The sequence below is a fragment of the Solenopsis invicta genome, chromosome 7, assembly GCF_016802725.1.
Source record: "Solenopsis invicta isolate M01_SB chromosome 7, UNIL_Sinv_3.0, whole genome shotgun sequence".
Lineage (NCBI taxonomy): Eukaryota > Metazoa > Arthropoda > Insecta > Hymenoptera > Formicidae > Solenopsis > Solenopsis invicta.
In genome coordinates, this window is record NC_052670.1 from 6,118,331 (window position 1) to 6,145,986 (window position 27,656).

General features: G+C 36.4%; 3 protein-coding genes across 6 annotated transcripts; 1 reads left to right on the top strand and 2 right to left on the bottom strand.

The window, feature by feature from the left end:
* Positions 1–4,257: 4,257 nt before the first annotated feature.
* Positions 4,258–15,303, bottom strand: LOC105205284 (mediator of RNA polymerase II transcription subunit 12). The gene is made up of 12 exons (XM_039451458.1): positions 14,150–15,303; positions 13,158–13,939; positions 12,267–13,047; positions 11,230–11,555; positions 10,499–11,030; positions 9,830–10,423; positions 8,032–9,746; positions 7,470–7,898; positions 6,910–7,393; positions 6,300–6,580; positions 5,755–5,916; positions 4,258–5,657 (listed from the first exon to the last, which is right to left on the bottom strand). Exons 1-12 carry the CDS (start codon positions 14,694–14,696, stop codon positions 5,430–5,432), a joined length of 6,861 nt encoding a protein of 2,286 aa, XP_039307392.1. The 5' UTR covers positions 14,697–15,303; the 3' UTR covers positions 4,258–5,429.
* Positions 15,304–15,445: 142 nt separating this feature from the next.
* On the top strand, positions 15,446–21,082 carry LOC105205212 (transmembrane 9 superfamily member 2). 2 transcript variants are annotated; one of them, XM_039451461.1, is made up of 15 exons: positions 15,446–15,807; positions 16,469–16,536; positions 16,670–16,763; positions 16,865–17,000; positions 17,145–17,266; positions 17,348–17,471; positions 17,574–17,713; positions 17,816–17,992; positions 18,534–18,678; positions 18,909–19,086; positions 19,212–19,371; positions 19,446–19,597; positions 19,664–19,775; positions 19,850–20,021; positions 20,126–20,193. In XM_039451461.1, the coding sequence occupies exons 1-15, from the start codon at positions 15,685–15,687 to the stop codon at positions 20,191–20,193; spliced, it is 1,971 nt and encodes a 656-aa protein (XP_039307395.1). In that variant the 5' UTR covers positions 15,446–15,684. The 2 variants fall into 2 exon arrangements, with proteins under 2 accessions (XP_039307395.1, XP_039307394.1); XM_039451460.1 differs by having other exon boundaries at positions 15,685–15,807; positions 18,522–18,678; positions 20,126–21,082.
* Positions 21,083–21,350: 268 nt separating this feature from the next.
* Positions 21,351–26,735, bottom strand: LOC105199270 (apoptotic chromatin condensation inducer in the nucleus). Of its 3 annotated transcripts, XM_011166390.2 has the most exons (10): positions 26,384–26,532; positions 24,481–25,846; positions 24,172–24,259; positions 23,966–24,076; positions 23,680–23,878; positions 23,361–23,569; positions 23,054–23,278; positions 22,719–22,979; positions 22,339–22,466; positions 21,351–22,000 (listed from the first exon to the last, which is right to left on the bottom strand). In XM_011166390.2, the coding sequence occupies exons 1-9, from the start codon at positions 26,406–26,408 to the stop codon at positions 22,347–22,349; spliced, it is 2,604 nt and encodes an 867-aa protein (XP_011164692.1). In that variant the 5' UTR covers positions 26,409–26,532; the 3' UTR covers positions 21,351–22,000; positions 22,339–22,346. The 3 variants fall into 3 exon arrangements, with proteins under 3 accessions (XP_011164692.1, XP_011164854.1, XP_039307393.1); XM_011166552.3 differs by lacking the exon at positions 26,384–26,532 and adding an exon at positions 26,571–26,735 and having other exon boundaries at positions 21,351–22,466; XM_039451459.1 differs by lacking the exon at positions 26,384–26,532 and adding an exon at positions 26,110–26,137 and having other exon boundaries at positions 21,351–22,466.
* Positions 26,736–27,656: the final 921 nt, after the last annotated feature.

Below are 27,656 nucleotides of genomic sequence, written 5' to 3' on the forward strand. Positions count from 1 at the left end.
AAATAAGCGCAAGCCTTTATGCCAAAAACCGCGAGCGGCAATCCCGTAAATGCGATTGGCCGTTGATGCCAGCCCGGCCTAGATCGTATCTGATTGGAGTAGAGCTTGTAGCTTTCTCCGCAGTTTTCGCGGACGCTTCGGAAATCGCAAACGAAACCACAGAAGAACACGAAACGTCGCGGACGAACTTGGAGCCTGCTCGCGAAACCTGATAAGCCGGGCGCAATATTTTTCCTAGATGCATCTAGATCGTGTATAGCTTGAAATCCTATTTCTGCGCCTCGGCTCTCAGGTTTTTACATTTCATGTGATGGAATGTGATTCGGTGGGACATATTTTATATGCTATTTAATAGGTTTGTTGTTCACTCTGTAGTCCCTTGCTGGAAAAATAATAAGCCAATATCGATACTTTTGACAGAGAATGAAAGAGATGACAAGTGTATAAAGTTGTATATATTTTATTTTTTGTGTATTTAAGAAATAAATATTTAAAAATAATAAATGACTCAGATTAATAGTCGATTCTTATATATTGTTCTTAAATCTAAAAAAAAATCATCCGTCAATTACAGATCCGTATTAACATCTCAAGACATTACTTAAGATGATCTTGAAATAAGCTTTGATTATGAATATCAGCCACAATGTTGCGTTTAATATTTTTTTTTTTTATTTCAGTAAGTATCAATACAGTTAAATTTAGTATTAGTATTCCCAGTTTAATAATTAAATACTAAATCATTAATTAGATAATGTGCACTTATTGAAAGAAAAAATTAAATAATATTGTGTTTAAATATTTAACTCAATATCGTTAAAGTGCACTTTAAATAAATTTTTTAATCAAAACATTAAAATTAAATAAAGTCTATTAATTAAAACCAAGCTATTAATAAAATCTCTATTAAATAAATTAAAAAATACTATTCCATATTATTTATTTAATAGTTGCAAAATAAATTATCTCTTAATCAATTTTTAATTACATAGTTCTGTAGATGCTGGAATTTAAAAATTTATTTCTTCAAACAAAGAATTCATTGATTAGTTAAAAATACGTTTCATTAATAATTTATACTTCTATAATCTAATTTAATATATAAATTAATAAAATGTGTCTATTATTTCTTGTTGCAAACAAAATATTATCTCAAATAGAAAATGACGCTCCTCTGCTATACATCATGCAATTTCTAAATATTCTGAATGCACGCCCTAATTGTGCATTAATTTTATTTCAATGAAATTATAGAAATTATGCGCATATATCAATATATGAGATCTTTACACAAATGAGTGATAATTACGAGCTCAGCTCATTTATATCAGTTAAATAGAGTTGGATTATCTTTCATTAAAGTGTGAAGAATTCGATCGATATCGTTACGTATGTTGTACGAGTGGTAAGAAAAGCTAATACTATCTCCATCTTTCGTGAACGCGTGAAAATAGTGACCGTAATCATCGTTCAGCCAACAACGCCACTTTCACGTACATCATTATCATCGACAAAATGTTAAAGTAGCTCGATTACCTTAGGGATGCAAGCGGTCGGTAATATCGATAATGTCGTTTTCATAATTATCTATGGATAATTATGAAAACGACATTATCGACATTACCAACCATCATCACTACGATTGCCATATTGGCGTACTTCTGCTGGCTGCGGAGCATTCCGATATTCACTGCTGAAAATGTATAATATACGTTACGTGCACTATAGATCTTCAGAAAGGAATAACAGGGCGCAGCCTCTGTACCACCGATGAACGCGAGAGCTGCGAAAGAATTATATTAAAGCTAAAATAATCATGACTAGTATAGACAGAAAGCAGGAAGGTATCGCGTAATTTTCGCGAAAATGGCGTTGTTTACATGCTCACAAGAGTTAGGCAGATGCTTAATCAAAATAGCTAACGTAGTATTAAGTGGACGCTACGATCGCACGGAGTTCACTTAAGAAACTCTCATATATACGAGTGAATTACTAAATGAGTGGAATTATAGAATATGAGAAATATATCGATACTTACTATTAGATGTGCATGAATTAGGTTTCCCCGCTACACGTCAATGAAAAGATAATCCAAACATGGGAAGATAATCCAAATGAAGGAAGATAATCCAAACATGGGAAAATACTCCAATATTAGGCACACACATATACCACAATTGCCCATATTTTCTATATTTGCATAACACTGCACTCAATTTGCATGTGTATTAACCTAATTTCACATAATGGCAAAGTATACTCCGCAAGACACTCCCGGTACTTTTTCGCGATCACGATTAATTTTCACAGAATAACTAATCGACAAAGGTATCGAGTGGTTATAGAAACTACATATAAAACCTCCCGTGACGATTTGCGAATGAAAACACGGAATTCGAATCGCGATTATCAAATGACATTTCCGGCGAGCCACTACTCCGCAATCGAACTGTCATGACGATACGAATGACTGATACTTTTTACTTTTGTAAAATAAAAGTACGCACCAAAAAAACTTGGATAGATTCTACAGGAAAATTGAAAGAAGAAAAAGCCTGAGAATGGCCATGTTTACGATCAAATGTGAACATACACTACGATGCCAATGTTGCCAACGTATCTACAGGTTAGACGTCGGAGAAGCATATTGTCTGCCTGTTGGCACACCTGAGGAAGGAAGCGCCGATCGCGCGCACACAAATTTCAAATTTTTTCTATCCTAACAGCTTTCGCGCAATTTATTGAGTCGTCTTGTCGCACTTTTTATACGAGCGCAATCGAGACGAGACACAAATACTAAAATGTGGGGGGGAGGGGCAAATAAACAGCAGATACAAATAAATTGACTCACCGTTTGCCGCTGGTCGCTCCGTCCAGCTCCGTCTCGACCACAATTCTCGAACATTCCAGCTCCAAGATCCTCCTCCTGTCGATCCTCCTTCTCTTGATTCACACTTGGCACAAACGCGCGATACTTTGCTTTCGACACTCCAGGTACTCACGCCCGCCGAAAACTCGAGATACGGAATACGCGGCAACGGAGAAGACGTGTGATATTGAACGTGCGACGCGACCTCGCGTTGTCACGACCGATCAACCTTTTCCGTCTGAGCAACACAAAGAATCCAAAATCCTTCTCACGACCCTTCATTTTCGGCACTCTCAAAACATTCCTGGTACTCTGAAACTCGGGGTACGGCACGAGAGAAGTGCACAATTGAACGCGACACGACTTCTCGCACCACGCATCGTATCCGACATGACGGATATTGGTACGAACGTCCGTCACTCCGCTTCACTTTCGGCACTTCACGGCACTTTTGAAACAGACGCCGCGTCAAAAAAACTCGTACGGGACGATGAGGATGCGAGTTGAAATGCGCCGCGACCTTCCGTCACCCTGCCTAACCGACTAACTGCTACTACTGCCACTACTGCGTAGCGGCGTGACTGGCGCGAGGCCGCGCCTGCGCGCTGCTACGCAGCCAGTCGGTTTGGGCACCGACGAGAGACTGTTAAAGACCGCTAACCTTACGGGAGTTTGTGTGACTGTTAAATTTTTAATGATAAACTGACAATACAGTACTAATTTTATAATTTATTGTTATCTTGAAGTTTTATAGATATGCTTATGTATTTGTAACCCAAAAATTCTTGATTTTTATTAAAAATTGTAGTTTTGATGTTAACATCCAAGTTTGGTTATCGACAGAAATAATAACTGATCAAAAAGAATTACAATTTTAAAGCAATACACAATGATATTATTAAATATAAGTATGCATATTTGCTTATGAAGTATTTGTATAATAAAAAATTCAAGATTTTAATAACGTATTACTCAAATATTTGTATTAACAATCATATAGTCGATAATGTCATTGCTCTTCAATTACCGCCGGGCCCCTGGGGCCCCAGTAACGGCCTCGAAAATTTACCCAGGGTTGACGGTCTTTAATAGTCTCTCGTCGGTGGTTTGGGGCAGGACGGCGGAAGATCGTGACGCGGCGCATTTCAACTCGCATCCTATATAAAAATAGAGAAATACTTATTGTTAGCAAATGTTAGAAACAATTATATCATAGAGAAATATTACAACTCTATTATTTATAAAGTAAAAATAAAATTTAAAAATTTTACTGTCTATACCTATGTTAAAAAAACAATCACTCATATAATAAATAAAATAAAATAATAATGCATTTATTTTCGATGTTTCGGGAATAGTGAGAAAAATATCAAAATACGCGCTAGAAATTAAATTCGGAACTTATTGATTTATTATTTTTATTTCGTCAATTATGCAAACCACACAGTTGATTTGCATTTGTGTAAATTCTACTAGAGTAGTTACTGAACTGTCATTTCTTAATGATGCACTTAAATACATTTATCTTTATACTACTATTATACATGATCAATGTTAATGTATATATATTCTATGTAAAAAATATGATATATAAATACCGTTTAAATAGTTAGATAACAGTAACAATAAATTTACTTCATAATATAAATTATGGTATGCCAGTTCTTATATAATATACTATATATATTCGCCACTGTCATTATAGAAACTACATATAATAATATGTTACATCCGTGTGCTTCGCCGCATCTGTGTTCTGTTACAATATTTGTAATCCGCTGTGCGAATGCATAGATCAAAAAAGTGTGCATCACAAAATAATATTTAAAACCAACATTAAAAGATATAGATATGTAAAACCTCTATTACGTTTATGTTCAAAAATATTTATTTAAAAGACTTAGAAACAATCTTCCTTTTTCTTTAATTAGCCTGTGTTGTAGAGCAATGTAATATTCTTGATGCATTTGTAATATTCTCAATTAATCAAGTATATTACAAATATTATTTTCACAGAAACAAAGCACAGAAGGACGTAACAATATTATTAATAATACTTCACGAGAATTTACATTAAAAAAAAAAATGTGTTGCAATTTATGATTTATATCCGTTACTTAGCATATTGACTCAATAGATCATTAAAACATGATTCTTGATATCTGACATAAAGAAATCTATATATTATACATAAAGTATTTTCTATTTTTTATGCCTAATTAGTTAAAATGCGGTTGATACATCGCAATAATTAGTTATTAAAACGTCCAATTAAAAAAAGTGATATTTGATTTAATGTGAAAATTTCAAAACGTCGTTTCAATATTTTTATATCCATTGCATAAAAAAATATGATAATATCTAGCCAAATACATATTAATTGATAAAAAAATTACAGCAAGTCTTATAAAAAAACCTTTCATTAAAATATGCCTTTACCTGATGCAAACCTTTATTCAGTGATATAAAGTCTAAAATTTAATGAATTTGTTTTCATTTCTACGTTGCATTAGCAGTATTTAACTAGCAGATATTAAATAAATACAATTTTTGTATATTTTTAATAAGGTGGTGGTTGATGCTGATAGGAATGTTGTGGTGGTTGACTCAAGTGCCTTTGTAAATGCGTTACGAGTTGAGATGTAGGTTGTTGACCACCAGCAGCACCTTGCTGCTGTTGCTGTTGCTGCTGCTGAGCGGCTTGCTGCTGCTGCTGTTGAGCGGCTTGCTGCTGCTGCTGCATGGCTAACATCTGTTGCCTCATACGCTGCTGATTTATCGCCTGTTGCTGTATAAAAATAAAGACAATTAATAACAATATTTCATGAATTTTTTTACAAATATCTAGCTTTTATAAAATATACGATAATATTATAAGAGCATACCTGTTGGAACTGCTGATTTTGCTGCAAGCTGACATTGGCCGTGCCTACCCCCGTCACCCCTACTGCACCTGGTTTTCCAGCAGATTGTCGGTATGGAGGAGCAGGCTGGTTCTGAACACCTCCACCCATTGGTCCCATTGCGTTCATTGTTACATTTGGCGCCTAAATGAATAATAAGATATATTTTTTAATACGTTTTATTAAATTTTATAAAATACAATTTTTTTCCTATTTTATTATGTTCTAACAATATGCTATAATGTTAAATTTATATAAAAATTACTATTAGGAAATTATAAAATCAATATATCGGTCCAAATATGATTTAAGTTTTAAAAAAATTTTTTAATCCTTTTTGAATAAAAATATTCATCGCATACAAATTAATTAAAATATTCGCGTATTAAAAAAAAATAAAGATTAAAAATGATATAAGTAAATGTTCATGTATATTTGTAAAAGAAGATTGCAAATAAATAGGGTTGGACACTCGAATTAATTACTAGTTATAATGTCAATTATTACAAGTATATATTTAAACAAACCTGTAAATATGGCGGTCTAGCAGCACCAGGTTGCATTCTTTGTTGTGGCATATATTCCTGTCCCCTTTGCGGACCCATCATTTGCTGCTGATTAGGGAACATCATATTTTGTTGTTGATTCAAGATGCCTTGTTGCTGCTGCTGCTGCTGTTGAAGCAACTGCTGCTGCTGCTGTTGCTGCTGCTGCTGCGTTTGCTGCGGCGTTTGCTGCTGCTGTTGTTGTTGCTGTTGCTGCTGTATCATTTGTTGTCCGCCATATCCCGCATAATTTTGATTCATACCTGTAGAAAAAATATGCATGAATAAAACTGTACAGATATTAATTGTATCCAATTAAAGCAGTATTTAGCACATAATAATCAAATTATATTCTTTTCATATTAAATTGTGCTTGTTTAGTGTTTTGCAACATGTCGCGCTTAATTTTGCTTGTTATAATTTTAATGTTAGAAAATTTTCTCTAGTAATTTAGTATGATTATTGAAAATAATAGATCACTAAAAGAAAGATATTAGAAAGAAAATTAGATAACAATAACAATGGTGTTTCTTTTTGCTAAGTATGATTCTTGACCAATAATATTTTGGGATATTTTTCTTTTAATTTATACCTTGTTGAATTCCCGCATATATTCCTTGCTGTTGCTGTTGTTGTTGCTGTTGCTGTTGCTGTGCTGCAAACATGCCTTGTTGTGGATTTACGCCAGGTGCTCCATGCTGCGCTCTCAACTGTTGCCTGATGAATTGATGCCTCTGCATTCCTTGGAACGCGCCTGGTCCCGCAACTGGCGTAGCATTCGGTGGCTGTGGCTGCGAACCCATAAACTGATTGGACGGTAATCGTAAGCGTAACATATTCGACAGAGCTTGTTTGGATTGATTATTCATTCCCGGTCTCTCGTAGCGTGGTCCACCGACCGGTGTAGGTGGCAACTGTTGACCGTAACCATACTGCTGCGCAGGTGTGTGAGTTTGCTGATTGCTATACCATTGCTGCTGAGGTTGTGGAGGTTGCCCAGCGAACATTCCAGGCTGTTGCGCAACAGGAGCTTGTTGATTACCAAATGTCATTTGTTGCAATTGAGATGGTGGCTGCTGTTAATTAAAAAAATATATATAATATTAAAGCTCTTTGTTTTCTCGTAGTACATTATTATGCAATTAAACTCACTTGCATCTGCTGCGATATAGGCGTTGTAGGCGTAGCAGCACCTTTCATTCTTCTATTATGTCGTTGTTTTTTCATAGCTTTTCCTTTACCGTTAGTATTCGTATTACCAACTCCGGTGTTACCAACACTGCCGCCGACACGACCTGGTGAATCGATGCTCATTGGAGTATCCGCTTTACCAGGTTCCGATTCTTTCTTATCCGGTTCTAAATCCTCTGGTGGTAATGGAGGTGGATCTAGATAATGGCTGGCTGGCCGATTTTGACTATGAGTATGATACCGCAACAGTTTATGCGCATTCTGATATGTAAGTGGTTTGCGTTCTAATCGGACAGCTCTGAACCAAGCCCAAGAAAGTGGTGCAGGATTTTTATGACCTTCCAAGAGTTCCCATGCTGATACTCTTTGAGAATCACACACTTGCAGTCCCTAATTTTAAATGCAATACATTATACACTTTGTATGTGATAACATTGTATCTTTTCACAATAATAAAAATATTTTGATAAGTAGAAGAAAAATAAATATTTCTTAAAGTAGGAAGAAACTTATCCAAATGTACCTGTTTCTTGTCGATGCTATCGAATCCAGCGATCTTGTTGCCTTTAGTATCAGTTAAACATCCAATGGGTTCGCACGTGATAACTTCCATAGTCAGCTTCGGTAATGGTAGAAGTTGTCTTACAAAGCGAATGCTCGAAGAATTTCTATCACCTAGTTCTTTTTTCAACTTTTTCATTAGGTTTTGATAGTGCTTCTTATTTTCGTCTTTCTCAGATTGTGAATCTGATACTAATGTAGAGTGAATTAAAGTCGCTAACATATCTATAACGGTTGTAAATAATTCTGCGTTATTATTCAAGTCTATAACACCATAGCTGACTAATTGAACTAGTAGAATCGCCCAATCCGTTGTAGCAGTCGTATTCCTTTGTATTGTGTCAAATACACCTCCAACGAGACTAAATCTTAGCTGTAATGCGTCTTGTAATACCTCTCTAGTTTTAGGATCTTCAGAACCAATGTGCTTCTCTTCCTTGCTGGTATTTAAAAATTGCGAAAGCTGCGAATGTAGAGATGTTAGTAAACCTTCTCTTTGATCATCCTGACCTTTCAGGCATGTTAATACAAGTGACAGAAATGGTTGATGATTGAACAATGAAGGCGATTTGGATCTACCTTTCTCGCGACCTGCTGTTTTCGACCAATTACCCGACTCTAATACCTGCCCTGCCACTTTTAAAACTCTGCCTTGTACCGCACTTGGCAACTTGGAAACTAACGGAGCAACTAACCATATAGAACCCGATTTTTTATCAGGTTTGTTACTTAAGGTATTGTTCAATTGAAAAACATCGATTGCAGCTTTCGCAACTGTGTCCAACCATTGAGAGAGCTCATTGGAACCTGGCGCAAATTGCTTGTACATAAGCTGTAAATCTAACCAGGACATTCTTAGGCTCCACTGTTCTAAATTTTCTAAAATATTTGTAATATGTGTCTTTTGATCGATAAAAGCTTCAGTGGGTGTTTCAGGATAGCAGATCATATGTAATAATTTTTGGGCTTGTCGCGGCGTTAGCATATTATCCAGCAGCATATCTTGATGACAAAGCTCTTCTGGATTTTGTAAACATCTCTCCAACACCCATTCTTGACTGCAAATCTGACGTAAAACGTGATGAGCAAAGTCAGAAAATCCCTTGACATTTTCCGTGGTCATACCGGCGCTACTACTAGAGGAAGACATAGCCAGATCAAGGCCAAGATCATCGCCGCCTCCTAAAATATCGCTGGTTCCCAAAATATGACTGATTGATAGTTCACCAGGTCCACTACTACTCACACCAACTCCGACGCCAACACTGGCCGGACCTCCTCCTTTACTGGAGTGACTCAAAGGTATATCGACTTTCTTCGGAGGTTGTTTAGCGGCTGTAGCATCTCCGACGACTAATATAGCCTTTAACACCGCAAGTACTGGCCCTACTCTTATATTATTGTGTGCAGCTGCCAATAAGTGTCTGTCGCAACTCAATTTTATACTATAACCTCTTGAATTTCCACTTGGAAGCGGATGAGGACTCGTACTGACCGAATATAAAGCCGGTTGCGGACATTCGACAGTTTTGAAAAGTCTCAATAATAAGTGACAAGTTAAACGTGCACCTGCTTCTACTTCAATATCAATGTCTCCGCGACCGTCATTGCAAGTTTTCACCAAAGACGGTAGTGCTATATGCACAACAAAGTCCTCCAAGGAGAAACAATGCCTCGCTGTAAACATAATTATAAGCTGTTTATATATTAACAGACATCATAACATATAGTTTACTAAACGCAAAATGCATCCCACTTACCAATTAAAATTGATGTAAATATAGCAAGAGAATTATGTATACTTAAATCTTGTACATCAACTTGATTTAATACATCGATATAAAAAGCAGAACTATTAGATGAGCAACAAAGCGCCATAAGTACTCCCAACCACTCGGCATTTAGAGCGTTGCAACAAGCAGTTAATTCTGCACAAGTTATAGCAATATCGTTCAACTTATCGTTATCCGTTTCACTGCAAACCGCAACAATCGCATTGCAAACAAAACTATAACGATTAGCCGGTGTTTCGTTCAACTGTCTCGCCCATTGCGGCTCAATTTTTCCGCCCCTTCGCGGACTAGTGAAAACATCCACCATAAATTGCGAATTATAAACATGACTTGAAGGCGTTGGCTGCAAGGTGCTGTAGAGAGCGGCTCGAATTTTCGGATACGCATTACTGAATGCTTCTACTCCATGTGATTTTGTTTTTAAGAGAGAACATGTTGAATATAAATCATATAAATGCGCTAATACGCATCGTTCAGCAGAGCTGCAGTCACTTGGATTTGACACATGTTTTACTACTTTGCAAAGTAAATCAAATACCGCTGTCGTCTGCTCTGGTGATACTATAACATAATTTTTATACATGTATAAAATCTTTAACCTCTAAATATACACATAAGATAACAATTAATACTTACATAATAAACAACAATGATATCTTCTTAATACGCCAACTACATATAAACTCAGATTTGTGGTGTAACTTCGAATCAATTGACTGTTTCTAGCTGTCAATTGGGCTTCCACTTCCGGAAGCTCTTTTAAGATTTGTATACAAACATCAATTAGGCCATATATGTTCAATGCTAGTTCCATTAGATCGAAAAGAAAAGCTACATGCTCGTGAACTGGTAAATAAGATGAACCAGCTAATGCAAATGTATTCAACATTTCTATCACTTGCGTTGCACACTGCCATGTAACAACATGTTGATCAAAATAACTTAGATTTTGGAATTTCATAGTAACAGCTTCGAAATTAAATTCACTTCGAGAATGTTTTTTTACTTTGCCTCCTTCGGCAACATCAATACTGAATTTCTTTCCAAACAATTTACACACTTCTTTTGTCATTTTTTTAACAACATGTCTAGCTTCATCTCTAACACGTCCAACACCATAAAGCAATACATGTCGCTGATTACAATCATGTTGACTACATGTTTCGTCCTATAAATATATATATCAATAAATTAGCAATATTAAGCAATATTAATACTTTGGCAATTTTATACTCTGCATTTAATGATTTCAACAATCTTACAAGACATATCAAAAGTGTCATTAAGAAAATAGAAGTATGGATAGATATTGACTTTAAGAACTCGTTTAAATTTTTTAATAGAAAAATATGTTTAAAAAAAATTACTTGTGGTAGCGGAAAATGAGTGGTGTATAATAAATGTCTGCTATGACTCGATGGCATTTTTGAATCGAGACTTTCATGACCTCCGTGACCAGTCAGTGCATCCTCTTTGGGACTATCTGGTGCATCCATGCTATTTTGTTGATCTTCTTTAATATGTTGCAATATCTTATCTAAATCGTCATCAATTTTACTATCATCATAATCCATAGTACGTCCATGATCCGATACTTCCAATTTAGTTGGCTTTAAATCTATACCAGGGAAGAGACTATCTTCATCAATTGGTTCTCTGTTGCTAGGTGTTCCAGGTTTGCTAGCTACCGGGCCTATAATTAAAATAAAATAATTTCATAATTAAGCAAATTTTAAATTTCTACATTTTGATCGGTATAAAGAACAAATCGTTTAATATTTGTATTTAAAATAATTTTGTAATTTCTAATATATATGTATAGTACAAGGATTATTCAAAAAAATCCAAAAACAAATATGGAAACTATCTAGAAATCGGACCTTACTTTCCAAATAACCCTTGTAGCATTTCTTGCCCTAAATCAGTGCTCGGAATTAGTGGCACATTTCGAGCCGATTTCCGAGGCGACGCCTACTGTCTCCCCTCGAGCCCCTCACTCCGCTCGCGGGCCTACAACCGAGCTGCCGGCCGCGCGTCAAATGTTGTGGCTCAGGAGCGTAGAGCGTCCCTTGTAAAAGAAATAGCCTAGGGCCTAGACTATTTCTTTTACAAGGGACGCTCTACGCTCCTGAGCTACAACATTTGACGCGCGGCCGGCAGCTCGGTTGTAGGCCCGCGAGCGGAGTGAGGGGCTCGAGGGGAGACAGTAGGCGTCGCCTCGGAAATCGGCTCGAAATGTGCCACTAATTCCGAGCACTGCCCTAAATCATTATATTAAATACATTTAGGTGATTGAGGCACAGCTTTTAATTTTAAAAAGTAGATTTACATCACTCAATTAATTATTCTTTATACATAAATATATAAGCGGATACAATTAAATAATATTTAAAGATATATCTACCTTGTATAAGATCACCTCTCGAAATAAGAGTACACATATACGCATCATGTGAGAAAACATCATGCCTGATCAATTCCGAAAACAGATGAACTAAATTTGTAAATTGAGCCTTAGATTGAGTCGAGGTATTATCAAGTACCGGAGCGTCTACGTCTAAGAATTTCATAAGCAGTGGTTGAAAAATTGGAAGCACAGGTGGACTTCCATTACTACATGTACTATCTTTATCATCATTATCATTAGTTTCGCCAGTAGCTTCACTCTGTCTCTTTTCGAGAAGCTTAGCAACTGCCATCGCCCTATGTTCCCCCCAACGTTCAGCACTCACAGCCCATTCGCATAAAATTTCAACTACTGCTGAATCCTGTTGCGGATTATATTCCGTTTTTGTATCACGTTCATTAGAAGTATCTTTTGAAGGTGGTGTAAAGATTTTTGCATACAGAGTGTCGAGTGAATTAGAGGCATCCATTTTATCAAAACTATGCCGATCAAGGGCGTCTAATGCAGCTAACACTTTGGTAGTTGTCGTTCCAGCGCTGCTCTGCTGCCATTTGTCGCACGACCATCTACCTTCTGCTGCCTGAGAGCGAGCCCTTATATTTTCCTGAGCAATCCTCAGTTGTTTCATTGTAGGATTACCAGAACTCGCAGGTGGACATGGCAAAGCTGCAGGAGGACACGGTAAATAGTCTAAGGGTGATCCATTCAAGACTGATGGAGCCTTTCCCTCGCCAACACTATTCCAGACTAATGCTGTCGGGCACTCTAATGTTATGACCTAAAATTCAATAAATTTTTTAATTACTGTTAATATACTATTAATGTTTTAAATTCTTGTAATAAGCAATATAAATTAACAATTATATAATATAAAAGGACCATTTTTACCTGTATTATAGTAGATAAACTGTAAATTACATCTCTGTGATGTGCACAAGTCAAATAATCATTGAAAGCAACTGTCAAGAGATTTAATGGCCCTTGAACAGCAACAGTAGTGTCCTTGCTACCATTAACTTCATTCTTAGTAATGGACGGACTCTGTGGATTGTTGTTACTCTCAACGTTATTGCACATATATGCCAATTTACGGCAGCATAAATATGCCAATCGTCTAGCCAGCAATTCAGATTGTATAAACTCTTCCAAATATTGCAGAGCTAATGGCAACAGGAGCTTCAATATGCCATCTTCCGAGGGAGAAGACCTGATCTTATCCAGCAATTCTAGAATCCACTGTAGCAATTCTTGTCTGTCCAACAAGCCTTCTTCAAACATATATTTAGCTAATTGGACACAATAGTGCCATTGTTTAAGGGCTAACTTATGTTCCTCGTTCATTGTACTGTTTGTTGTAGACTGACTGCTCGAAGTCGGTGTGGGTGGTTGATTATTGGTAGAGCCATTGCTTGCATTATTGCTTGCATTATTATTATTGTTGTTGTTATTAACACTGTTATTGTTACTGCTATTGTTACTGTTATTATTACTGTTGCTGTTGCTATTACTGTTGCTATTACTGTTTGTTGTTGTAGTTCCATTGCTGTTGCAGGAATTGTTTGTTGTACTATTGTTACTACTAGTACTAGCTACCTGATTGCCTATGTGATAGTACTCTTGCAGTTTGGATAACTGATCTTTCAAAAATTTTATGAGAGTTCCTGTCCATTCTGCCATAATGAAAACATATTTTTAATATTCTTCAAAAATACATATATTTTAATTATAAAAAATGATGTAATTAGAAATAATTTTGTAAAAATACATGTGTAAATTTTAATTATATATATATATATATATATATATATATATATTTAAATTTCATTAAAATATAACATGAACAATCTAATATACAACATTCTAATATGACATCAGCTTACCTGTGGTTGGATCAGGCAGTTGACGCTTCTTTATTTTGGCTTCTGAGACTGCAACTGTGTAAGCAGAACTGAGCTTGATAAACCAGGCTGCCCTCAACATTGGCACTTGGTACTCGCAGAGCATCATGAAAATCTCTTCCTTTTTGTTAAAATTTGGAGCTTTCTTCGCAAGTGTGACTAAAGGCTTGCTGCCAGAAAGATCCTTAAACCATGCTTCAATACCGTTCTTTGTTCTGGCTGTTACTGGCCAGAAATTGTCCTTGGGATTGATCTGCTGTCTTTTCCTACCAGTGTCGGGCATTGTTGCGAGTTCCTCTTTCTTGGCGAGGATCGCGTTGAAGTACGCACCGACCTTGGCAGCAGTGACATTATAGTTCCTACCTGTCCCAGACTCGTCGGCCAGCTGGGTCGTGGTGGCCATAAAACCATGTTTTACATTTGTAAGTGAGAGCTCATCCTCCTTTTGCTTCAACTCTTGAGGATAGACGTCTGGGGGACCCAGTCTCGGCCTCTTCAACGGCCTTTTCTCGTACAATATTCCCATCATGGTACAATTAGATGCGAGGGGATACTGTCCTTAAGGAATGCCGATGATGAGCATCGCCGACGATGCAAACGGGTCCGTCCTGCGTGGTAATTACTAAATACGCGTGACGTCTATTTATCGACGTCGCAGACTATATACATTTGCGCGCATCGTCGAGATTCTAACGAGATTCGCACTGGGCCGCAACGACGCTGTCAATGTCACCGCACCACCGCAGCAGGGTGCATCGTCGAGGTATGCGTGTGCATGTCGGAGGATCGAGATTCAGCACAAATAAATAATTTACATAATTGCACTATTCATCTTTCCGTTTCCTTACTTCAGAATATCTACGAACGCGTACACAGATGTGGCTTATCTCGGAAAACTACAGCTGTTTCAAGCCGTCTTCAGCTGGTACAGCATTCGTTCGGTTCAATTCACGTATTATCGAGTATCATGATAGAGGTTTGAATTGAAGCTAGGCAGAAGCTAGGATGCCATCCTTATCCGATTACGTAGTTGGAAGAAGGAAAGAGGAGACGCGGTCGTCGTCCTGCGTCACGAAGCGTAGCTCTGATTGACCAATCCGGTTTTTGTCCAGTCGACTCTAGGGAAATTGTTTGTCACAAATGTCCAAAAGGTCTCGCGTCCTTTCACAAATCGGCGCGAAGTTTAAAAGTGAATTCAGCCGTTCGTTTCGACAGATTTTGCTGGCATGGAACGCGGGGAAAGGGACGGGCGATTATTAGTCATCCAAGAGACTCGTCGTCGCGTACTTCGTGACGTGTCATGGCAGCGCTCGAGATGTAATACGGCATTTGGCTCGCGACGACGTTTCGCGCAATCCACCACGCAGCGAGAGCGAGCGAGAGAGATCCGTGAACGTGCGCGGCGTGTGATGTGATCGGGCGCTTTCATGTAGGAGACGGTACGCTGCACGGAGGCGAGACGCGAGCGGTACGACAGACGCTTCTAGGGAGACTTAGTGACTGCGACGGCGACAGCGATGAGGACGACAGCGATTTTCTGCATGCTGTACGCGTTCCTGCACGGTGTCGCGGCCTTCTACCTGCCCGGCCTGGCGCCCGTGAATTATTGCAAGGCCGGCGAGACCACGTCAACCTGCAAGGTACCTAACGCGAGAGTTGGTTGGTTATGATTGACGAAAGGTTGATGCATTCGTCGCAAATTATATGCACTCGACGTACATCCTACGTCCTTAACATCTTATTTGGGAACTGTATTGTTCGTCTACGCTTCACCTCGGTTCTCAACTTGATTTTGCATATAAATTCGTCACTATATATATATATACACACACATACATATATATACATATATATATATATATATATATATATAAATAGTGACAAATTTATGTGTGTGTAGCATAAATGTCATCTGATGAGTTTTTTTACTCAATATGTGCACTGACTTTGATAGGGTTACATGATTTTTATATAAATTAACTTTGATAACGATTATATATATAATTTTTTTGTATGCGTGATGTGCATATAGCAAGATTATCTACAATAGTTTGATATGATAACATTTCAAATCTTTGTATTATATCAGATTTATTCAAGGTACTTGAAATCTCTAAAATATTTGCACTTAGAAGATTATATATATATATATATATATATATATATATATATATATATATATATATATATATTTAGGCATTGAAGAGAGAGAAAGTGAAGATTCTAAGTACAAAAAGTACAAGCAGCACAAACAGTCCTATTATTGGATGTAGTAACAAAAACTCTGTAAATCTGTTTCAGTCTGACATTAAACTATATGTGAACCGTTTAAACACGGAGAAATATGTCATACCTTATGAATATAGTCAGTAAGTAATATCATAAAATTTAATTTTTATATAATATTCTCTAATATATTAACTTTAATATAATATATACTTAATTACTATTAATATTTGATTGTTGTCAAAATTTTTTCAATATTTTATTTTTATAATCTAGCTTCGACTTTTGCACAGTGGAGGATGGACAGTCCCCAGTTGAGAACTTGGGACAGGTTGTGTTTGGGGAACGTATACGCCCATCTCCATATAAGGTATATACAAATATATCCAAGACTATCATTTTTTTAAAGAACTTTGAATTTTAAAAAGAAGGGAAGTTGAGAAAGAGAAATATATTTTATTTTACTTTTAGTTGAACTTCATGAAAGATGTCAAGTGTGCTACTGTTTGTATAAAACAGTACACAGGAGGTGACGAATATTCAGAGAAGAAATTACAATTATTGAGAAAAGGAATAGCAGTCAATTATCAACATCATTGGATAGTTGGTAGAGTATCAAATGCATGGATTAATTGATTAAAAATATTAGTAAAAAGTATATTTTGCAGTTACATGTGATTTCTCATTGCTTTTAAAATAACTTTGTAATAACTTACTAATAATTCTTAATTCTGTATTTTGTTTCTGTCAGATAATATGCCTGTGACATGGTGTTATCAGCTTGAGGATGAGCGACAATATTGTAGCACCGGCTTCCCTATGGGTTGTTATTCAAAAGAATCTAGATCTCTGCAAGATACTTGTACTATTCATGTAAGGATGAATTATCGAGTTATATTTTGAAATTATGAAAACAAAATTATCTAATGTATATTTCTTTATGTGTACTGCTAGGGTCCGTACAACAAACCAAAAACTTTTTATCTGTTCAATCATGTGAATCTTACTATAACTTATCACAGTGGTGCTTCAGAAGAATGGGGATCATCTTTTAAGGAAAATGGTGGTCGTATCATATGTGAGTACTCACAAATAAAAATTCACCAGTACTTGATTTTACTAATTAATAAATTATAATTAATATTAATTTATAATAATTATACAAATGTGGTTTTAATAGCTGTAAAAGTAGTGCCTCACAGTATTAAGCATACTGGTCCAGTTGATTGTGAAAGTCAAATACCATTAGAGATACCAATCAATGAGCTCTCGGCTGGACAAACGTTCCAAGTGACATATACATATTCTGTTAAATTTGTAGTAAGTTTTCGCGAATATACTAGGCTATTTTAACAATAATTGATAGAATTTAATCATTTATTGCTTATTATCATGTATTAAAATTTATTGTTCTTATTTTAGAAAAATAACACAATCAAATGGTCATCCAGATGGGATTACATCTTGGAATCAATGCCACATTCGAATATACAGTGGTTTAGTATTCTTAACTCGCTAATAATCGTATTATTCCTCTCTGGGATGGTAGCTATGATAATGCTTCGCACTCTGCACAAAGACATCGCACGTTATAACCAGGTATTTATAATATACTGTACTCAGTTGTGTTATATAATTCACAGCTGCATGAAATTCTTTCGGTATTATGCACACATTTTTTCATATCTATTTTTTTACAAAAAAAATATATAATTGAATGGATTCATAAAAACATTTTTGGTAATTTCAAGAAATATTTAGCAACTAAATTACATAATATTGAAAATAACTTTAAAAATGAAACTAGCTATTTACATTTTTTTATTCAGTGCAAAACTACTGAAAATTTCTAAATAAACTGCTAGATAAAATTTAATACAACCTAAAAAGATATATTGAGGTTACTATCAGTTGCTATTTATATTAGTCTAAAAAATTTTTATGAAAAAAACTAACTTAAGTACTAACCCTATAATTAAAAACTGTTTTGGTTGTCAATATAAAATTGATTCATTCACGCAAAATTAATAAAACAATGTAACATTTTATAAAAAGGTGAAGGTAACCAAATGTTTTCTTCACTTTTACAAGATTGTGATATCCGTTTGTCTGTGTTGCGATAACGCAGGCCTACTTCCAGATAGAATCAGGAGAAGATGCACAAGAAGAGTTCGGATGGAAATTGGTACACGGTGATGTGTTCCGTCCTCCGCGTAAAGGCATGTTGCTTTCAGTCCTACTGGGATCCGGTGTTCAAGTGTTTTTCATGACGTTAGTTACACTAGGTAAACCGTCAAATTTATTAAATTAAATTAATTTTAAATTGGAATTAAGTTAGAAATAATTTAAAATAATTTAAAAAATTACATCTTATTTTGTTCATTTTTTTACTTTTATATTTTTCTCTGATTGCTTAGAGAAATTATTTATGATTAATTGAATTTTAATAAATTCATTAATTGTCCTTTCCTTTATTTGGACTGATAAATTATAAATATTTTAATCAATGTTACAGCGTTCGCTTGTCTGGGTTTTCTTTCGCCTGCTAATAGAGGCGCACTAATGACTTGCGCGATGGTGTTGTACGTTTGTCTAGGAACCACTGCGGGATACGTTGCTGCTAGAATATATAAAAGTTTTGGTGGAGAAAAATGGAAGTCCAACGTGTTACTCACATCTATGCTTAGTCCTGGGTAAGACATAATTTTCTGAGATTGAGTCTAACGGTTCTACTGCATTAAAAATAAATTAATTCTTACGAATGTTACATTAAGTTCGATATAAATTTACTATATAAAAATTATATTTTGTTTTCTAGGCTTGTGTTCAGTTTATTCTTCATAATGAATCTGATATTTTGGGTGAATGGAAGCTCGGCTGCAGTACCTTTTAGTACTTTAATCGCGCTTCTGGCATTGTGGTTTGGAGTGTCTGTACCATTAACGTTTATCGGCGCTTACTTTGGCTTTAAGAAAAGGGTATTATATTATATATTAATTATAAATTATTATTTTGTTACAATAAGTAAATAATTAGGAAATAATACTTGTAGGCTTTGGAACATCCAGTACGAACAAATCAGATTCCACGGCAAATACCAGAACAGAATTTCTATACGCAACCAATACCCGGAGTTATTATGGGTGGTGTTTTACCATTCGGTTGCATATTTATACAATTATTTTTCATACTTAATTCCCTTTGGTAAGTATTACGCATTTAATACTTTTATCAAGTTATTTACCTTAACTTACGAGTTATTTTTACTAGGTCGAGCCAAGTGTACTACATGTTCGGATTTCTCTTCTTAGTATTTCTCATACTCGTTATCACATGTTCTGAAACGACAATTTTGCTTTGCTATTTCCATCTTTGCGCTGAGGTATGAATACATGCTGGAAAAGTAACTTGCATATTTACTTTTGTTAAACATGATATTAATAAATTTTTTTACAGGATTATCACTGGTGGTGGCGCAGTTTTCTCACATCCGGCTTTACTGCTGTTTATTTGTTAATTTATTGTATACATTTCTTCGTCACTAAGTTAGATATTGAAGGTGCCACCTCTACGTTCCTGTACTTCGGATATACGTTTATTATGGTCTACTTATTCTTCCTTTTGACAGGTGAGTGTTATTCGTTACAAGTTTTATTTATTTTTCATTAATTTTTTAAAAATATCTTATTACTATTCATTTCATATTCAAAAACAACACTTATTTTCTTTCAGGTTCCATCGGTTTCTTTGCCTGTTTTTGGTTTGTGCGCAAGATTTATAGTGTTGTGAAGGTCGATTAAATAAAACTGATAATGAAGACAATGCTTGTATGATGAATGTGGTATGATGAGTGAAACTGAGATCGCAATGAGAATGAGCGATAGTCGATATTATGTAAACCGCGTTAAAAGAAAAAGGAGGAAAAATCCATAACGATAATGATGAACAAATAATAGCGCATTTTTCGCGTCGTGATTGTTGAGATACATCGTTGCAAGTATCGTCATAAATGATAAGTAGTTTATTTTAATAACGCGAAAAAGGTTTACAATTTTCAGAACGCCGATGTCGATATCGTTATCGACATTCTTTAAGAATTATTTTCTTGAATAAGCGTCTAACATACATCGTGAATATTTATTGATGTATGTTTTAGATGGCTAAAAATTCGCATAATCTTATTTTATTTTTTCCTTTGCTCTCAAAATGTTTGACCTATGTCGCAAAAGCGTTATGCGACGTGCAACCGCGATATGTTTCGGATTTAGCATTTCAGATTAAATCTTCGATGTCTCACATGAAATCGATTCTGGTCAGATAACTCTTTATTTATTCATAATATTCGTTTATTATTGTGAAAGAAATTTTTAATAAAAACAAAAATAGATGTGCGCGCATAACAACATAGAAGTACAATTTGGTTTTTGATTACGAAATGCACGTATTATCGTGTTTTTTAAATTATAAATTAAATACATAAGTAATAAAAATGTACAAACTGAGAACTATAACTTGACTATTAAATTTTGTCTCTTCTTTTTCACTGTCTACCAAATAAATAACAGCGTAATCGTGACATGTTTAACAGTCAATATGCACATATTCTGTACTCAGATTTTGTAAATTAAAGTACCTACAATGTTAGTGTTGATAATGTTATTATTGATACAAATAAAATTATCAAATTTATATTTGCGTATTTGTAATAAATTTGAACAATGGATGTTCTATTTAACGCGATATTTCATTAAGTTATTAGATGCAGTTTTACGATTGTACAGCAAATTAGATAACGACAATAACGTAGGCGATTATTTTATAAGCATAAATGTATTTACTTATCCATGTTCTTGATTTTTTGTCATAGGTGAATAACAAAATTCTCCAGTGATGTATTGTAAAAAAAAAAAAAAAAAATAGTAAGCGGTAAATGTATCACTGTATATGCTAACACGTGTTTTCATCATTTTTAGGATTTATTAATAATCTTACATGTCACACCAAGAAATATTGGTTATATTTACAGACATGTTTCCGCCCTGTGCTATATTATGATGTAGACACTGACGCGATGCTTCCAAATGTAGCCGTTATCAAGGTCGGTTGGCAATTGTTGAGCTCGAGGACGAACCAAAGCAGACTACAAATATTTAACGTCAAGATGTAAGTCCGTCTTTTTAGCCATCAATAATGTCAGAAATGTCTTCATAATAATTCCTTCTGCGTTTCGGCGTCAGTGTTTTCCATCCAGATTGCATCGAACGATTTCATTTCTCCATTTGAACGTACTTGTGTCAGAGTTCGATTCGTAAAAAAAGAAAACAAGAAAAAACGGTGAAGGAACGAACGATATTCTCATGAATGCCAAGTCTATTCCAACATTCAATGTGTCTCATCTATTTTCTTCTTTCTTCCAAGAAGTTCCCACGTTGTAAAATTATTCCGTGTGGACGCTCCGACCGTGCGAGTCACGTGTAGTTTCAACATACTCGATACTCATAGTGATTTGGTATTATTTGCCATGAACAGTCGACGCAAATACACAGTACCACTATACCGCGTCTGATCTACAGTTATTGGCTCTCTGTAGGATAGATAAATGTTGACCTGTAAGAAGTACGGTTTAATTCTGATGCATGAGGAAAGGAAGTAAGGAATTGAAAGGACATCTGATAATCATGCATTGAATGGTATCTGAAATTAAACTAACAGGAAAAAGAGATACGGAGATTAAAGAGGAAATTTAAAAAACCAAAAAGAAAATGGAGCAAAATATAATAAATGTTGAATGTGAACTTTTAAATATTCTTGAATGATAAAAAAAAGAATCTATCTCTAAACAATATATATCGATAACAAGAAATAGAATTCCGAAAAGTTGAATAGAATGAGTCAATTTAAGCAAAATTAAATTTAGGATAAGTCAGGTCAAGGGAGAAAGGTACATTTAAATCTATTTTCTGGGACTACGTCGACGCCGACCATCCCTGTTTCTGTCAGCACGTCTCATTTCTTCTAATCTGCGCGCATGTTCCGCCATATGTTGCCGTCGCATCTCCTCCTTTACGACTATCTGCAATGTTTCCACACAAAAATGCTTATTATCAGTTCATTTAGTTATTATTCGATAGTTAATATATATGATAAATTAACGAAATGAAGAATTGAATAACAAAGTTGTAATAAAGTATCTTTTTAAGTATCTCTTTAAGGATTGATATATTTTACCTTTAACAATCTCTTCTTTTTCTAAATATTTTTCTAAATATTTTAAAATGATGAAGTACTAATACATATAGAGTTTTTGCTCGCTGAATTCACTTACCTGTTCATTTGTAAGCGGCAACCAGTATATGCAAGGTGTCGCCTTCGTCTTTCTAAAGAGATCGTCCAAAAGCTTGGCTGGCGGTGGATCGTCTTCTTTCTTCTTGAACTTGCGAGCCGGTGCCGATAGATGCGCGTCCAACGTTGGGGTGCGACTCCTCACTCGCCGCTTTTTATCGTGCTCCTTCTTCTCACGTTCTTTCTCCCGGATGTGTTGCTGGCCGTCCTCCTTCCCTAAATCCCATTCTCTCACCACGGTTACCTAATACGTAAATATATTTCATTACATTGACCGAAACTATTCCAATAATTTTAAGCGAATGTGCAGATCCTTACCTTGGTTATATTAGTTTTTTCGTCACGACTCCAATCCTGTTGCCACGAATCCGATGAGAGTGGCTCGGTCTTACGAGCAACCGGTTGTTCCTTGGATGATTCTCGGGCAGTCTCCATATCTTCCTTTGTAGCATATTCCACATGAAGCTTCTTTGGATTCGATAGAGGCCAAGAGATTCCATGAAGTGCCTGCCTTGTCTCAAAAGCCTGATCCTCATTGGAATACTGTAATATTAATATAATTGTTAAAGATTTAATTCGAGATTCACTTTGATAATGAAATTTTCTATATTCATATAATACGTACTTCGACAATGCATTTAGACTTAATTCGATCCATCCAGAATCCATTTTCCACGATGGTGCCAGTGCGCGAGAGAAGTTCTTTGATTTGATTTAGTGTGAAAGGGCGAACTAGATTCTTGATCAAAAGGATATTGGTAGGTTTAGATGCTGGTGGACTTGGTGATTTTATGTGTGGCATCTCCTTTACAATTGATATTTTTCGTCTCGTTGCTACGTAGGAATAATAAAAATATTGTAAAAATATTAAATACTATTTGTAAGATTATATATTTAGTAACTACATACAAAAATTTATTTTAACAAACTGTAAATACACATACCGATATGATTATCTACTTTTCCGTTGCCCTTTTTGGCGGCGCCATTTTTCTGCAAATTTTCATCCATTGCCTTATCATTCATAATATCACTAGAATTGTGCCGTTTATCATTACTCCTATGTCGATCTCTGTCCTCGTCATCGTCCTTTGAGAGACGAACTTCGTTAATGGATAATGGTTTCGCACCTGGCACCAACGCCTGCAACATTTATGAATTTTGTTGTTCAAGAAAGTATTATTTATTTTCAAAAAAGTATCATTAAAAGTAATATTTGTAAAGTAAAACCTTAAGCGAATCGGTCGATATAGAAAACGAAGGCGCGGTATCCGTAGAAAGCGCAGTTCCCCATCGACGTTTTCTCGGCACACTTTTTGGTTCTTGTTCGCTGCCATTTTCCTGAAATGCATATTAATCGAATATAATACACAGAATAGAAAAATATAAATATCTTTCTAACTCTATGGCATATAATGAAATATAAATTATGATACCTTATTTTGAGTACTGGACTCATTGTCGATACTTGCATCAGTATCATCTCTTTTCACTTCATTCTTTTCAGATAATATTCTTGTTGAGCTGAAAACAAAAATTAACATAATTAGATTATAGCTCAATCTTGTGAGATACTGATATTTTTTATTCATTTACACTGTGTACAAAATTTAAACTAAATTATTCTGTAAATATAATGATACATTGAACATCTTCAATATCCATTATATTTCATGTCTCCTATAAGTAAAAACTTGTTTCTTGTCGAGATAAGATACTCATGATGCAAAGATATTTATGCTTACAATGATCTTTTCAAGTTGACTTTAACAGGTTTATGAACGACCACCTGAATATTAGCCGGTGCAGGTTGTTCCAATTTTTCAGTTATATTTTCTTCCAATTTATCTTCAATAGTTTCACTGTGTTCGATTTCCATCTTTTCTACATTATTTGAATGAGAATTTGTTCTTTCCGGCGATACTGATCGTTCTTTATCATTCTCTTGTGAATATTCTGTACTCGGTTTTTCCTCTTCTTCCTCCTCCACATAAGGTTCAGAGACTTTTCTATCAACAGGTTCATCTTCAGAATCAGGTGTTTCTGAATTAGACGAATCTCTATATTTATTTCGATGTTTTCTACGAATCGTGCGTGGCGATGTTCGGTCACTACTTGTCCTGCTTTTTTTGTGTGATTCGTCGTTTGACTCGGATGACGAGTCTACTGGAGGATGCGTTTTTGCCTTGTCGTCCTCCTCTTCCTCATCCTCGCTACTCGAATCTTTACGAACATTTTCCACGCTAGCCTCTTTGATAAATGTTTCCGTTGCCGTTTCACTGATGTCTTCTACAGGATTAGCTTCCTTAACGACGACAGCGGTGACGGTCTCCTCACCGTTTGTGCTAGGAGCCAGCGCGGTTGTTGGGCTACCCGGCTCGATACCGGCTTTACCAGGTTCGATATCAACTATTTGGGCAGTGCAATTTGCCTCATTTGATTCACCATGCTGATCTATGTTTGGTTTATCGTCAGACAACAAGTTGGCTGAAGTGGTTTCAGGCAGGATCTCCTTGCTATCACTTACCTCTTCGTTGGAGTCCTGACCTGGGTATGAAGAGGAGGGATCGTTCGGCTGTTCAGCGCTACTGAGCGTTCTTGTACAAGAAACCAGTTGCTCATCGGCCGAGTCAGCCTCCTCTGCAACGCCCTCACCACTTTCTTGCCACTTGCTAGTTGACTTGACGCCTTTCCTGCTCGATGGTGGCGTGTCTGATGATGGTTCTGACGTGTTGCGCTGCCTACATAATTTGAGTTTCTGTATTTCACCGGGTGACGCATCCGCTCTCGCTACTTTCCACACCGAGCCGCCGTTGTCCTCGTCTTCGGGTGAATCCACCTTTATGTTTATATCACTCGAGGAAACTTTTTCCTCGCGTCCATGCGTTTGCTCTAATTCCTTGCTCTGCAGGCGCGTATGTACGATCGTTTCCTTCTCGAGCTCCTTGAGTGGAACGGTACTTTTAGGTGCATCTTCAACAAAAGCATCTTGCTCGGGCGAAGTAGAAGGCGATCTCCGGCCACGCCTACGCGTTGACTTTCTCGTTGGTTTTTCCACTTTCTTCTCTGGAGATCCCTTTGCTTTATTCCTTTCACTCTTGCGCCTCATGCCTAAGCAATAACATTAGAAAACTGTTATATAATGTAACTAATTTAATACAAATAATGTAACTAAATCAAGCAAGATTTAAAAAACTGCAATTGTGCATATTTAATTTATGCGGTTATCTATTGCACAATATAGGATAAACTACATATATTTAGGAATTACACCAATGTTCTCTCACATATACTCTATCAGTATCTCTTACTTTTGTTATTACTAGATGTATTTTATATATTTTATACATATATATATATATAAAATTTCATACACTTTTGATTCATCAGTACAGATCTCGTTATTTCTTATTATAAGCTAAATATAGAACATCACAGCATGCAAGGTTGAAGGTTTTACGTTTTCTCGTCAGTCAAAGCGTCAAACATACACACATTGACACACATACGCACACATACTTGCTCACATGCATACCCTAGTACACACCGCCTCCATATTTATTTCGCGCGACGCGATTTAATACATTATTGGCGGAAAAATACAATCAGGCCGTCAGATTGCAGACCGCCGTCAACTCGTCGACTCACCGCGAATCGATACATATTCGCGCATTCGTGGCCGATCGCCGCCAAGGCGGAAGATCCCCCACGACTCGTCGATTGATTTAACACATTCCGATTTGTGGTTATCAGGCGGTAATTCGCGCGCGAGTCATCCTTGGCGACGGCGACGGCGACGGCGACGGCGACGATAACGACGTTGAAAACTACTCACTCGATTGTGTTGCGTTATGTTGCGTCCGTAAGTTCGATTAAACGTCGAGTTTCCGCAGACTATCTTGGTAACACATAAATGACGCGCTTCCCACGAGAAACGGCGGCCTCCCGACGACGCTGTTCGACACAGTTCAACAGTTCCCCTCGTTTGTTCGTGCGGGAGCCACCGTGCAATCGTTCGATTAACCACGAACTCGCGTTGTATTAGATGGCCTGACTCGATGAACAATTTATGATCTACATCGTAAATCTAATGAACTTTATTTCCGAGGATTCTTATCTTTTTTTTGTATATTAAATATGTATATATTAAAAGAAAAAATTAATAATTCTATAGACTGATCTCACTACACACTTCTTCTTCTTCTTAATGTTTATTGGTACCCGTTTCCAGGCCAACGAACCGGGAACGATACGACCATCCTTCAAAATCAGTTTAGGAATTCAAAACACAAGGACAACGGCGTTGTCCCGGTGGTCGATTGTGATGCAATCGACAGATACAAAAATATAAGTAACGATCAAGCGAACACGTCCGAACTCGTAAGCGGTCCCAAACAAACTCTCAACTACACACTCCAATTAATTCGATTATACTCTCCATATTCTCGAAACTCTCGCTCGCGTCAAAAACTCGTATGGGACGACGAAAATGCGAGTAGAAATGCGCTGCGACCTTCAGCCGTGCTCCCTAACCGACCGACTGCTGGCACTGCGTAGCAGTGGCGGTAGCGGCGCGCAGGCGCGGCGCACGTAGTGGCTGAGTGGGAGGGGCGCAGTCAATCGGTTAGGCAGAACGACAGAAGGTCGCGACGTGTCTGGACGTGTCGCAGCGCATTTCAACTCGCATCCTCGTCGTCCCGTTTAAGCTTTTGATGTGAGCGAGTGTTTCGAGAATGCCGTGGAGTGTCGACAATGAAGTGAAGTGTTGAGCGTTTGTTCCAACATTTGTCGTGTTGGATATGATCGCGAAGTCGTGTTGGTCGATTAAAATCAAGAAAAGCGTTTTTCTTATAGCGCCATACTGCAAAACATAAATTAATCGTATTTTGTTTCTTTTTTGCCCATTTTCTACAAATCATAA